Genomic DNA, 14,575 nt, shown 5'->3' with positions numbered 1-14,575 from the left:
TTCTTCTAAAACTTTTAGAAGTTTCTTCATGTAAATCTTGGACATTTCTTGTTAGTTTGCATTGGTTGGGATAACTTAAGCTGCTGTAACAAATAACGCCGAAATTTCAGTGGCTTCACGCAATGAAGTCTGTTTTTTGTCTTATATAACAGACTCTATTCCACATAGTCCTTCAGGACCCATAGCTGAGAAAGGCATTGCCACCTTCAACACTAGGTTTCTAAGATTGCCCTGGCTGTTGATATCCAGCCAGTGTAAGGATCTAAAGAGGGTAGAGAAGATATATCCCCTCCCTCAACCACCTTGACCAAGAAATGACACACATCATTTCTGCCTGATTTCATTGGTAAAATGTCACATAGCCCCAGCTATACGTAAGGGAATCTGGGAAGTTCCCTGGATGGATAGCCACTTACCAGCTACAACTTTTTACAGTGGAAGAATAGGGATTTGGGGGGAAACTTAGCTGTTCCTGCCACCAATATCCTATGTTTATCTGTTGCCATTGTGAATTAAATTACTATGGATAACTAAATTGGGTCAATTTATATAATGGAATACTATACAATACTGAAAATGAATGAACCATGTTCTATACACATCAGCATGGATGAATTTCAAAAGCACAATATTGATCAGTACAAAGCAGATTACAGAAGACATATGAATCAATTTACATTAAGTTCAAAACAAGTGATGCAACCAAATGTTGTTGAGGGATACACGCATGTGTAACAACTTTTTTTAAAGTAAGGAAATTATTAACACAACATTCATGATAGTGCTTACATCTGTCGGAGTGAGGAGGGGAAACACAAAGGCATGACATATGTGCCTATATGACAAACTTCAAGGAAGCTGGTGATGCCCTATTTCTTAAGCTTGGTGATAAGAGACACTTTACTCATTTTAATTTTTTTTGTAAACGCACTTAGATATTAGGTACACTCTTGTTTGGTACATCTCTCTCTCTCTCTCTCTCTCTCTCTCTCTCACACACACACACACACACACGCACAACCATGACATACTACAATGAATTTAGGTTACTCAAAGCCTGGTTCAGAAAGTATAGGGTTTAAGTCAAGACACACAGGAACAAAGCAATGAATCCAAGGAAACATAAAAATAATTAAAAGCTGCTGCTTTCATTTAAGGGAAGATGAAAGAGAATAAGCTTAGAGTGCAGCTGGAGTAATTTAGACTAGAGTAATTTAGACTTTAGGAAGAAGAATTTCCTTGCTGAAATGGCATAAGACACCATCATATATTGACAGTAAATGTATGATAATATTCAAGAATAGAGCAAAGCAGTTGGTTTTTCTTGGGTTGGGCTGAGCCAAGGGATTTTAATCCAAGGGGCAACACTGTGCCATTACCTGTAACTGCCAGGAGCACTGTCTTGAGAAGCATTCTAACTGCCTTGTCTGTCACACTGGAGATTGCAGCATCCATACCATCCCAGACCTTGGGGGTGGCACTAGAATTGCCCAGATATGGAGAAATTAAAACAGACAATCTTTAGTCATATATTTTGCTTCTAGCATTCTGTGGGCATTAATAGCCAAGAATGCATGTTTATATATATTAAAGTGATGAAAAGTAAGTTTTATAATGTTTAAATATATATGTATATAAATATTAAAATTTATAGTAATATAAGATGGGTTAAAATTGGTTCAGTCATATAGAGGACAATCTGGCAATGGTACCCAGTATTTAAATGCACATACCCATTGAGCCAGCAAGCTTACTGATAGGGATGTATGCTTGGATATGTGTAAGTTTATCTTCAAGGGTGTGTCTTGAAACATTATTTGTAACTACAAAAACAAAAAGCAACCTTAGTGCCCATCCCTAAGAGGCCGATAAAAGAGACATAGTACATCCCTGGGATAGGATAACCCTGAAACCATTAAAAAGAATGAAGTCCATCTGTGTGCCTTTGCTGTGGCAAGACCTCCATATTACATTATTTAATGAACAAAGCAAAGTTTAGAAGAGGGTGTATGGTTATGTGAAGCAGGATCCCATTTGTGCTCATGTGGGCAAAAACTAAACATACAGGTGTAAATTCTGCTAGGAGACTATAAATTCCTCTCCTTCTTCCTGGGCATGTGACTAGATGACACTCCTGGCCTTTCTTGCCCTATGTCTGGCCACAGGACTGAGTGCTGCCAGTGGGCTGCAGGACACAGACGTGCTTATGACCCGGCTCCAACCTTGAAGAGTAGCGCAAAGGCTTATAAGATAGACAAGAAGCAAGACAGAAGGAACTGGACAGAGCCACCCATTAATCAGGAAAGTCTCTGGATTGTTACGCTGAAGTTACTCTGTACTATCAACATCCATGTCAACATGTAAGTATGAATATAGCCATGGTTTTCCTTTACCTTTTCTGAAAGGAATCTCAAGACATTGTGAACACTGGTGACCTTTACAGAGAAGGGCCAGGTAAGGGCAGGGGTGAGGGAGGAGAGGCCTTTATTTCCCTTTGTATGCTTTTCTGTGCTGCTTGAGTTTTCTAATTTTATACCTGTATTATTTTATCTTTAACAGGAATTATCTGGGCAAAGAGATGATGGCCTTTTTGCTGTTTTCTTCCTTACACTTCTTTGAATTAAAAGTGTATACATAAATATCATAGCCATCAGGGAAGTGCAAATTAAAACCCCAATCAGATATTACTACACAGCTCTCAGAATGGCTAAAATAAAACATAGCAACACCAAATGCTGATGTGAAGAAAATGGACCACACATACAATGCTGGTGAGAATGGTACAAACAATCTGGGAAACAGTTTAGCAGTTTCTTAAAAAACTAAACATGCAACTATCATACCAGCCAGCAACTGCACTCCTGAGCATTTATTCCAGAAAAAATAATCTTACATTCACACAAAACTTATATACAAATGTTTATAGAAGCTTTATAAATATTGCCCAAAACTGGAAACAATATGCTGTAATAAACCATAATGGAAAAGAATATAAAAATAATGTATACATATGTATAACTGAATCATTTTGCTGAACAGCAGAAAGTAACGCAACATTGTAAATCAACTATATGTCAAGAAAGAAATAATGAAAGAAAGAAGGAGGGAAGGAAGGAAGGAAGGGAGGGAGGGAGTAAAGAAGGAAGGAGGGGGTGGGAGTGTATATAAAACGGCCACACAAGGGATCCTTGCGGTAATGGAAATGTTCTATATCTTGACTGTATCTATGTTGATATCCTGAGTGTGATGTTGTAGAATAGCTTTGCAAGATTGGGTAAAGGGTACATGGGATCTCTCTGTATTCTTTCTTACAACTGCATATGAATCTATAATTATCTCAAAATTAAAAGTAAAATTTTAAAAAAAGCTAAAGGAAGCTAAATAAATACAAGAAAATTAGGTAACAGTGCTTTTTTTAAAAATATATTACTTTATTTATTTATTTATTTTTATTTTATGGCTGTGTTGGGTCTTCGTTTCTGTGCAAGGGTTTTCTCTAGTTGCGGCAAGTGGGGGCCACTCTTCATCGCGGTGCGCGGACCTCTCACCATCGTGGCCTCTCTTGTTGCGGAGCACAGGCTCCAGACGCGCAGGCTCAGCAATTGTGGCTCACGGGCCTAGTTGCTCCGCGGCATGTGGGATCTTCCCAGACCAGGGCTCAAACCCGTGTCCCCTGCATTGGCAGGCAGATTTCCAACCACTGCGCCATCAGGGAAGCCCCGGTAACAGTGCTTTTTAAAAGAGAATTGGGGATGTGAAGTGAGTAGATGCTGTACGGGGCTGTATGGTGCTTAGCTGGGGCTGAGATGAGCTGGGAGGCCAGAGGGGCTGGCGCTGATTGGGGCCAGCTGGGCTGCTTTTTGTACAGACCAGAGCAGCTGCACATGCTCCTAAGGACTGGGCAGAGCTGACTAGAACCCTGAATGGCTGGAACCCTGGCAGGCATTAAATATTATGTCTTTCTCTGACCTAAGCCTATTTGGTTGTTCATAATCACTAGGTTTTCTTGTTGCCTCCAGTAATTAGAGATAAATTTTGGCTACAGATCTCCTCCCCAACAACCAGCCAGCAGATGGTATGTTATAAAATTCAAACAAGACTCAGACCAAATCCTACCAACAGAAACATTCATTAGTAAGCTGGCATCAAAATAGTCATGAACCTATTCTTATAGCTCAGTGGAGTCCCAGCTCTCTGTCCCTTAGGCACTCTGTGAAGGCTCATCCCAGGTAGATATGATAATATTCTGGGGGCAGGGTGCAGTCAAACTTCTAGCAGGGTCAGGTGACAGAATCCTCCACTATCAGCAGGACATGGGGCCAAATCAGTTCAAGGCCAAGAACACCACTCTGCCATGCTAGCAGATATTACATCCTTGTTCATAGGAGGGCAGAAGTGCGTGTACAATATTTCTAGCTAATCCACATATCTTGGAAGGCACTTCCTCAGGAAAATTATTTATAACATCTCTTAGGCTAAGGGGCAAACCCTCTAATGAAAGTTAAGTTAGCTAAGGCACAGATATTGATGAACTCTAATTTAGCATCTTTAAAAATTAACTAAAACCTGGATTTAGCCAAGGTCCTGGCAAAAACAGCACACTCAAATTGGGTAACTAGAAGAGAGTTTAATAAAAGGATGATTTACAAAGTGTGACTAATGTGTAGAGAACCCACGAGACTCTGGAGCTACTAAGGGCAGAGCTGTTGTCACCTGTGAACCTGAAACGGTTGGGGGATGAACAGTTACCAGAACCAGAGTGTGGAGAGAGCTGCCTGACAGAGCTGCGGCCTTCAGCAGAGGGATACAGCCAGCCCACAGGGAGAGAGCAGAAAGGAACCCAACCTCACACTCCTCTCTCTCTCTTACCTGTTGCCAGTGTCCCCCAACCCCCACCAAACCCCACTGAAACCAGAAGCCATCTGAGGCCCTTGGTGCACGGCAGCCTCCTAGGGCACACAGCAGGGCAAAGAAAGGCAGAGGGTGAATCCCGAGGGGCAAGTAGAAGAAACACAACACACACCACCTCTTGGTGTGGTGGTGTATTCCATTCCTAGGTAATCTACCCAAGAGAAACAGAGGGACTTCCCTGGTAGCACAGTGGTTAAGAATCTGCCTGCCAATGCAGGGGACATGGGTTCGAGCCCTGGTCTGGGAAGATCCCACATGCCGTGGAGCAACTAAGCCCGTGCACCACAACTACTGAGCCCGTGTGCCACAACTACTGAAGCCCGTGAGCCTAGAGCCCGTGCTCCCCAACAAGAGAAGCCACAGCAATGAGAAGCCTGTGCACAACAAAGAGTAGCCCCCGCTTGCCGCAACTAGAGAAAGCCCGCACACAGCAACGAAGACCCGATGCAGCCAAAAAAAAAAGAGAAATGGAAACATATGTCCATGAAAAAAAGCACATAAGAATGTTCATAGCAGCATATTATATAGCCGAAAAATGGGAACAACCCAAACATTCATCAGCTAGTAAATGAATAAACAAATTGTGGTATATCCATATGATGGAATATTATTCTGCAATAAAAATGAAAGAATCACTGACACATGCTACAACATGGATGAACCTCAAAAATCCTGTGCTAAATGAAGGAAGTCAGGCACAAAAGACTACATATTGTGTGGTGGCATTCATATGAAATGTTCAGAAAAGATTAGTGGCAGCCTAGGACTAGGGATGGGAATGGGGGATTAACTGTGACCAGTTGTGAGTGATCTCATTAGGATCTTATTAGGATGATGGAAATGTGCTAAAACTGGATGGTGGAGATGGTGAACACCTTGGTTAATTTACTAAAAAATCATTGTACCATACACTTAAAACAGGTGAATTTTATGGTACGTGAATTATATCTCAAGAAGCTGTTTAAAATAAAAAACTGATTCACGTGCGTATCATATTATGCATGCTGAAGTATTTTAAAGTAAATTATATTCAGTCTAACAGCTGATCTTCAGCCATAAAGTATTATAACAAGTCCCACCCCTAGCCTGGAACCTATATAGTGAGGTTTCACTTTGTAAAAGGACAATCAATCAATATCTAGACATATATAGAATGTAATTAGGGGTGATACTCTACATCTGTTGTTCCTTTAAATAGTTGATTTTCTAGTATATTTTTAAATAACATACAAAGAAGTTTACTCAGACATTTTGGCTGGAACACAGCTATGGAAAAGAAACAAGCCACAGAAAATGTCTCAAAGACTTTTGTGTCAATTTTGACTGACCTTAGGTAAAGAAAGCTTCATTCAGACCAGACTGAGCAAAGGAGAAGGTGGGAAGCAGGTTCCCTAAGAGAAACTCATCTTCAGCTGGGCCCGTATCACACTTCCCTCTGAAAAACAGCCACCACGGAAAAACTAAACCAAGAAGAGTGAACCCCAAGGTAAACTATGGACTCTGGGTGATAATGACATGCCAGTGTATGTTCACTGTAGCAAACTTCCCACTCTGGGGTGTGTGTGCAGACAGGGGTATATGGGAACTCGCTGTACCTTCTGCAAGATTTTGTGGTCAATCTAAAATTGCTCTAAAAAATAAAGTCTATCTTAAAACTTTAAAAATAAATAGAAAATTAAAAGATAAAAAAATAAGAACTGTCCCATTTTAAGGCCAGTGATATCATAAAGTCTTCTCTTTCTCTCCTGGAAAATTCCCCACCCCGACCTCCAGCCCTCATTTTCAGTCTGGGAATCTATCAAAGGATGGCTAAAGAATTAAGCACCTTCGTCTCACAATTCACTTCATTAGCCTCCCGAGGGGGAGATTGTCCATTAAATGGAAAACAATTTGCATTTTCAACACAAAGGATGCTCTCTGCCTTGTGTGCTTCCAGCCTCTCCTGAATTGTGCCATTTCTCTCAAGATCCATAGACTTTTTAAAGGTTCCATGTGAAGTGGTCTGAGCCAGGAGAGGGGCACAGAGAACACTTGGTTGTCTGGGCCAGCATGTTCCCTTTGTCCTTTTGAGCAGGGCTCAATCTTCTTTCTAGAATGTCCAGGCTGACGGGCTCCATACGTGGGTTTTGCCACCACCCCCCTTCAGGGAGTTAAACCCCAGAAGCACGCCCTCTCCCAGAATTCCCTGCCAGGCACTGTGCTAAAGAAGAATGGCTGCTGCTGTGATGAATAGACCATTTTCCTTCTGCTGTGTGTTAGGGCCTAGGTCAAGGAAGGTACTCGTTGCTGCTAATCTATAACAGGTGGTGGGAATGCCAGGGAAGACAGGGCTTCTTCTGTGTGGCAGTAGATAAAAGAAAGGGCTTGAATTCAGGTGCCAAAGGAATGGAAATGGTGTGAAATACAGAGTGAAGCAGAGGCTTCAGAGGCATGAAGAGCAGGCCCATTCTTGTCCTTCCTCCTCCAGCCCATCCCTCTCCACAATTTTTTTCACCTGATTCCAATAATGCTTGAAATTCCTTTAAAAGGAGGCAAAGTCACTATTGCCACTCTAAATACAAATACAGATTAGGTTAAAATGTAATATAGAATAGGCTACTGGAAAGTTGGAGTAAAAGTCCCTATTTCTACCATGAAATGCAAATAAAACATGCAACCCGGACATAATACATAAAATAAATATAAGAAGACTCCAAAAGATAATGAGAAGATCAGCTATGGGCCTTGAGATCTGAGGAAACTGGTGGTGAGTTTCCTGGGTTTTCTTTTTGCCTCATATATCCCAGACTTATTGCTGGAGAAGCTGGATATTCAGAAACACCAACAATGCAGACATAAAAAGTCCAAATAAAAGCCTGCTCTCTCTAACCAAAGAACCAAAAAATGGCAGCCTAGCAAGGCAGAAAACTTTAGACAATAACTGTTGTACTCCAAACAACTCAAAAAAAAATCTATGTTCCTTTTGCCACCCCTGCCTCCAAAGGCTGAGTGGGGAGCTGACACTTCCACTCTGGTGAGGCTGAGTCCTAACAAGGACTCCAACCCCCTGCCAGGTTGGCATCAGAGAAGGATGAGCAGGGAGCTGGGACTTTCATTCCAGCCACCCCACCCGCCATGTCAGCAGAGACCTGAACATCCACTTCCACCTGACAGTGCCAGAGCACCCCTTCTGCTCTCTCCCCTCTTCCTTCCCCTGGGATGACGACAGAGGAAGCCTAGTGGAGATTCAGGATTTATACCATCACCACAATGATAGTGAGACTACCTCCTCCACGTACTGCTTGTGGGGAGCAGTAAGGATGCAATCTTGCCCCAAAAATCCAGAGTGGCTTATGAGAAGCCAGAACTCCTACACCCATCCAGCAGTAACAAGGAGGCAGCACCCCCCAAAGGAGGCCAGGTGGAAAACCTGGGCTTCTACCCCACCTGGTAGGAAAAAGCACCCCCTCCTCCCCCTGTTGAAGCAATATCAGTACAGACCTAAACCAGAAGATTTAAATATGATTCAGAGTCTCATAACATAAAACCAAAAATGTCCAAGATTCAATTAAAAAAAAAACCTCATCACACCAAGAATAAGGAAGATCTCAATTTGAGTAAGATAAAAACAATGGACAAATGCTAACATCAAGATGACACAGATGTTAGAATTATCTGACTAGAATTTTAAAGCAGCTATCATAAAAATGCTTCAGAGAGCAATCACAAACACAATTAAAACAAATGAAAAATAGGACATTTCAGCAAAGAAATAGTAGATATAAAGAAAAATGAAATGGAAATTTTAGAACTGAAAAATACAGAAAGTGAAATTAAAAACTCAACGGATGGGCTCAATAGCAGAATGGAGAGACCAAGGAAAGAATCCATGAACTTAAAGGTAAAACAACAGGAATTACCCAATCTAAACAGAGAAAAAATGCACTGAAAAAAAATGAACAGCATCTCAGAGACCCACTAAACTATAAGAAAGGTCTTACATTTGTGTCATTAGAGTCCCAGAAGAAGAGAAGAGGGCTAGGCAGCTAGACAGAAAGAATATTTGAAGAAAGAATGAATGAAAAATTTCCAAATTTGTGAAAAGGTATAAACCTACAGATTCAAGAGACTGAGTGAATCTCAAACAAGATAAACCCAAAGAAACCCACACCAAGAAACATAACTAAACTCCTGAAAACTGAACACAAAGAAAAACATCTTGAAAGCAATGAAAGAGAAACAACACCTTACCTATAGGGGAAAATGATTTGAATAACATCAGACTCATCAGAAATCATAGAGGCCAGAAGGAAGTGGCACAACATTTTTCAAATGCTGAAAGGAAAGGATTGTCAACTATAAATCCTATATTCAGCAAAATTATCCTTCAGGAATGAAGGGGAAATGTAGACAGTCTCTGATGAAGGAAAACAAAGAGAATTTGTCACCCGCACAGCTACTGTAAAAGAACAACTAAAGGAACTTCTCTAAACAGACAGGAAATAACAAAAGAAAAAATCTTGGAACATCAGGGAAGAAGAAAGAACAATAGAAAGAGTAAAAATATGGGTAAGTACAACACATTTTCTTTCTCAAAAAGAAAAAAAAAAGCAATATATGGGAAAGAAAACACAGATTAAATATGCAATAATAATAGTGGCTAAACTTGGAGGGCTTACTCTATGCAAAGCATTTTGCCCACCTCATCCCGTTTAACTTTTACAAAAGCCCAGATGGAATTATCATCACCTCCAGTTTATTGATGTGGAAATTCTGCAGTGAGCATATTGGAGGCAAAGTTTGAACAGACAGACATCTGATCCATTCCCAACCTCGAATTTTTAACCATTACAATCCACAGCTTTCCAGACTCTGAACTGCTTTCCTTGAAGCAGCAATTAGCAGGGAAACAAGAACAGGCTCTCTGGGAGAGAGGGAATCCTGCATGAAAGAAAGGTAGGGATCCCAGAAAATTGTTTAACACAGCCTTAGAAAAGAACAAAAGGAAACAAAGAATAAGATTCTACAAGAAGAAGAGCAAAACAAGAATTAGTCTAGAAGAGAAACAGAATTTAGAATTTGAAGGTTCTTGGGAGACATCTTTTGTGCTCATAAAGACCTGGAAGCCCAGAAAGGATGTGTAACTTGTCCAAAATCTGCAGACAGTTAGTGTCTGAATGAGGACTGGAACCCATAGCTCCTGACCCCCAGGCCATTGCTTTTGGAAAGAGTAAGGAAATGAATTGCTAAGGAGAATCCGCACATGGGTCTCCTCTAAGAAGAAAGAAAAGTGTCTGAGTCTTAAGATATCAAGGGGGCCACAGGTATATCAGGTCAGCATGAATTTGAGGAAAGAATCTGGAAAATCATAAAGAAATAACCTGAGTTCTCCAGAGAACTGAGAGGTAAGGCCTTGGATCTTGTGGATGAAAGATAAGACCCTTTCCAGAAAACTGGTCTAAGGTGAAAAAACAGTTATATAAGAGGTGATATAGTTTTAACACAAATAGCTAGAAAAGCTTTCCTTCTGATTTGGGGTATGGAAGATACAAGGCTTTGGAAGGGTTGGCACATGGTCTCTCCAACCTCAACACTCAAATATAACCACTCGTCTACTGAGTGTTGGGCACTACTGATCATCAGAAAGTTGCTATATACAAATTAGGATAAGAGCAAAGACGAACTCTTTAGCTGGAAGAAAAAAACAAAAACAAAAACAGAGTTGAAGCAGAATGTCAGTACCAAAGAAATTATCTTCAGAGCATGGAGGATGGGGGGGTAGACCCAAAAGACCAGCACTAGGAGCTTTTAAGTGGTATGGTTCAGCTCTGTTAACTAAAAAGAAAACCAAAAGTTTCTATCAGGTACCTCCAATATACCTTGCAATGTTCATTTCACAGAAGATGGTTTGACCTCTCTCATGACACAGGCCTTTAGGAACAAGAAAACACATGAGTACTACACTATTGTTGAATGTAGTTTTCATAATTGAAGTGCTTTTCATTACGTTTTTAAGGTGTTGATTTTTAACAGCCATCCTCATAATTTCTAGGATTCTATTTCTTCTATCGTATTTTACATGGTTCTAGAGGTTAGTATAATAGGCACAAGGAAGAAAGAAAATATATAGGAATTCCAGGAAACAATACTTCATTAGTGAAAATGTCGAACTTGTAATAATACTACTAATAATGGCATACAAAACTACATATGCTGTAAACACATTTTTAGAAAAGCGTAACTACCTACTGTCTATCTATCTATCTATCTGTCTATCTACCTATCTATCTACAGAGAAACAAAAAGCCTGGAAGGAAACACTCAAGGACTCTAATCACACTCCAGTGACTCTCAGCCCTATCAGATTCTCTCTTTATATTATATTTTTTAATGCCCATTAATCTTGAAGTGAAAGTTTTATATATATATATATATATATATATATATATATATATATGTGTGTATATATATATATATATATATATATATATATATATATATCTCCTACCTACACAAATGATTTTTAAATCAACATATGCCCTAGCTATAATGTAAAGGGTAAATAAAAGGAAAGTAGTTTATAATTTTTTTATTGCTTTAGGTATATAAATGCTTATGGTACAATTACCCTAGAAAATAAGTGCCCCCATAAATTCCTAAAACAACTCCTAAGGGGAGATACTGCCACCTTTGAATATCATTGTATTTTTTTTAAAAGGTAGCCAGGCGATGAGATTATGATTTTTAAATTTCCTTTTTTATAGAAAATAGTTTCCTTCATAAGGGAATGTCCATTGCTTTTATAATCAGAAAACTAGTGTTTGGGGTGGGAGTCATGTGACTATGATGTGTTTAATAAAAGGGGAGGAGAAAGTCTCCATGGACACAACTTACCTCGAATGAATACGCTTTCCCAATCCCATCTCCTGCTCCAGTGATCACTGCAAAAAGCAGAAATGGTTTTAAAGGATAGAATTAATCTTTAAACCCCTTTCTCACTGGCTACATGTTATTGCAGGCCTACTCTCTAGGACACAATATTCCAAAGCACCGCCCTTCTGCTCTCCAGCCCTACTCCGCTCAACTGTGAAGTTTCCAGCCTTGACTCCCTTCACTAAATGTTCAAAATGAAGCTTTTTTTTCTTTTTTTGGATGGGGTTGTGGGGGAAGGGTTGGTGAGGCTATGAAAAACATGCTCCAAAATGAAACAAAGAACGTTAGCCAGGGAACATTTTATTCAGACCCCATAAGGGTTTAGACATTTCTAAGCCTGAATTCATCAAGGACAAGCAGTGTACACTATTATCTCTCTACCCACACACCCAATTATCACTGTAAGGACATTTCAAGGTTCCTACTGAAAGTTGAGTTCTCCCCACTTCCTATCCTCACTCTCACAGGACAGCAGCAATCAAAGCCCACTGAAGATAGAGAACTTAATAAAGACGAAAATACAGAAATACAAAAAGAGGATGCAATGACATGAAGGAAGCTAAAGAACTTGTGCTCACTGGATCTATTGATTAATAGATAACAACGAGATGGGCCTTCTAGTCCTTTTATAGCCAACAGCACATACATATTTAATGACTAAGCTCTAGGGTAAACTTCATTTGTGTGAATGTCACAATTTCAAAACACAGTACAATTCAGTATATACATACCTGCAGTTTACCTTTGCACCAACAATCGGAGGATATGCTTTCCAAAAGTGTCTACAAAAGCTATGTATACATTTAGTTTACTTGAGAGGGAGAGCAGACCAAGCTGAAAAAGCTTCAGGCAGCACACTGGCAGAAGCACCCTCATTTTAATAATTACCAGTGATTTTATTTGTTTATTTGGGTACTTTTAAGTGACTCCACGTATATGACTTGTTTTACTCTGTAGAAGTACTTTGCTCAGGGTTGTTGTCTTCTGCCTCACCTTCCCCTCCATTACCGGCATCCTCAAAATCATCCCGTACAAGGCCTGAACTATAGTCAAGATAACGTCAGTAAGTGGCTGGTACCTACTGAGTGTTTACTTTCGGCCGTGCACTATATTTTTGGGTTTTGTTTTTAGTCACTTAGACCTTATTATTTACAAGTTAAATTACACAGCGTGAGATGGACAGGAGGGAGAAGAGGGGAGGAAGCTGGCTCCTGAGGTTCTTGGCCACCTCCATCCCCTCCTCAGTGCATAGCAAAGTCTTCAGTGCTGCCTCTGCCCCAGTGTCCAGATCAGGCCTCGGAACACAGCTTCCAAGCCAGAAATGAGGTTCTGGCTCTGACACCCCAGAGCACCAGGGCTCCCACTAGCAGCTTCTTCATGGCGGGTGGTGGGAATGTGAAGGCATCAGTTTGTCTACGTGAGGGTGACAGATGAGGCCACTGGAATTCAGGGAGAAAGTGGAATAGGCATTGTAGGTCCAACAAAGCTCTTCCTGGTCCGGCTTACAGAAATGCAGAAGGAGCATGTGGATGGGCAACCCCACAGCCACCATCTCATCTGATATTCAAAACAAGCCTATAATTCAGGGAACATCATTTTCCTTAGTTTATATTTGAGGAAGCTAAGGGAGAGAAAGTTCTTAACCCAATCAAGGCCACACTGCTAAAAATGATGACTACAGGATTTGAACCCAGGCTCTGACTTTGGGGTCACAAATCTATAAAGAATATCAGTGATGGGACTTCCCTGGTGGTGCAGTGGTTAAGAATCCACCTGCCAATGCAGGGGACACGGGTCGAGCCCTGGTCCGGGAAGATCCCACATGCCGCGGAGCAACTGAGCCCGTGCGCAACAACTACTGAGCCCACGTGCCGCAACAACTGAGGCCTGCATGCCTAGAGCCTGTGCTCCGCAATAAGAGAAGTCACCACAATGAGAAGGCCACGCACCGCAACGAAGAGTAGCCTCCACTCGCAGCAACTAGAGAAAGCCTGCATGCAGCAAGAAAGACCCAACGTAGCCAAAACAAAAAGAATACCAGTGACAAAATTAGGAAATCAACCACATATGACCGCATATGCACTTCTTTTAGAACGTGTGTTCTCAGAAGGGCTTTGCTGTACACTGATGGGCAGAGTTCTAAGCCCCTCAGAGCACAGGCATTTGAATCTGTGTGATGCAGAGTATTTGGATCCAGAACATTCAAGTTCAAACTGCTTAGCAAGTTCACTGGAGACATCATACTGCCCTGAGAGGGAGTGCTCACACACACATATTCTCTCTCTCTCTCTCCAGATTAACAAGCAACAATTAAAAACGCATTTTTTCATGCCAAACAATTTCCATATAGTAATTTTTTTAGCTTTGGCAAATAAGGATACAGGATGCCTAGTTAAACTTGAATTTCAGGTAAACAACAAATAATTTTTTCGTATAAGAATGTCCCACATAATATTTGGGGTGTCATATACTAAAAAATTTATTCTTTATTTATCTGAAGTTCAAATATAACTGAGTATCCTGTATTTTATCTGGAAGCCCCATAAGGTTGTTTACAATCTTTCCTTTTTAGCCTGGCATTGTAATTCTAAAGCCACATAAATTCTTTTTTTTTTTAAATCATTGGATTTCTTGGTGCCCAACTGTAGTGTAAAACCTGACAGTTGGGTTTTTGTTTTTGTTTTTTTCTTTTTTGTAATGCAAGTGCCTGACTTTGATTGCCAATGAGGCATCAACTTCAAAGAGGCATCAA

The 14,575-nt window shown here is 40.5% G+C and overlaps 1 protein-coding gene across 1 annotated transcript in view; it reads right to left on the bottom strand.

Moving 5' to 3' along the window:
- Positions 1 to 14,575, bottom strand: part of HSD17B3 (hydroxysteroid 17-beta dehydrogenase 3) — a 233,399-nt gene that overhangs the window by 42,310 nt on the left and 176,514 nt on the right. The window contains exon 3 of the mRNA XM_082401269.1: positions 11,785 to 11,831. Coding sequence (XP_082257395.1) covers positions 11,785 to 11,831 — 47 coding nt within the window. The remainder of the gene's footprint in view (positions 1 to 11,784; positions 11,832 to 14,575) is intronic.

The sequence above is a fragment of the Balaenoptera borealis genome (genome assembly GCF_965194805.1).
Source record: "Balaenoptera borealis genome assembly, chromosome: 8".
NCBI classification, from domain to species: domain Eukaryota; kingdom Metazoa; phylum Chordata; class Mammalia; order Artiodactyla; family Balaenopteridae; genus Balaenoptera; species Balaenoptera borealis.
The sequence above is the reverse complement of the archived record's forward strand: the minus strand, read 5'-3'. Positions and strand labels throughout refer to the sequence as shown.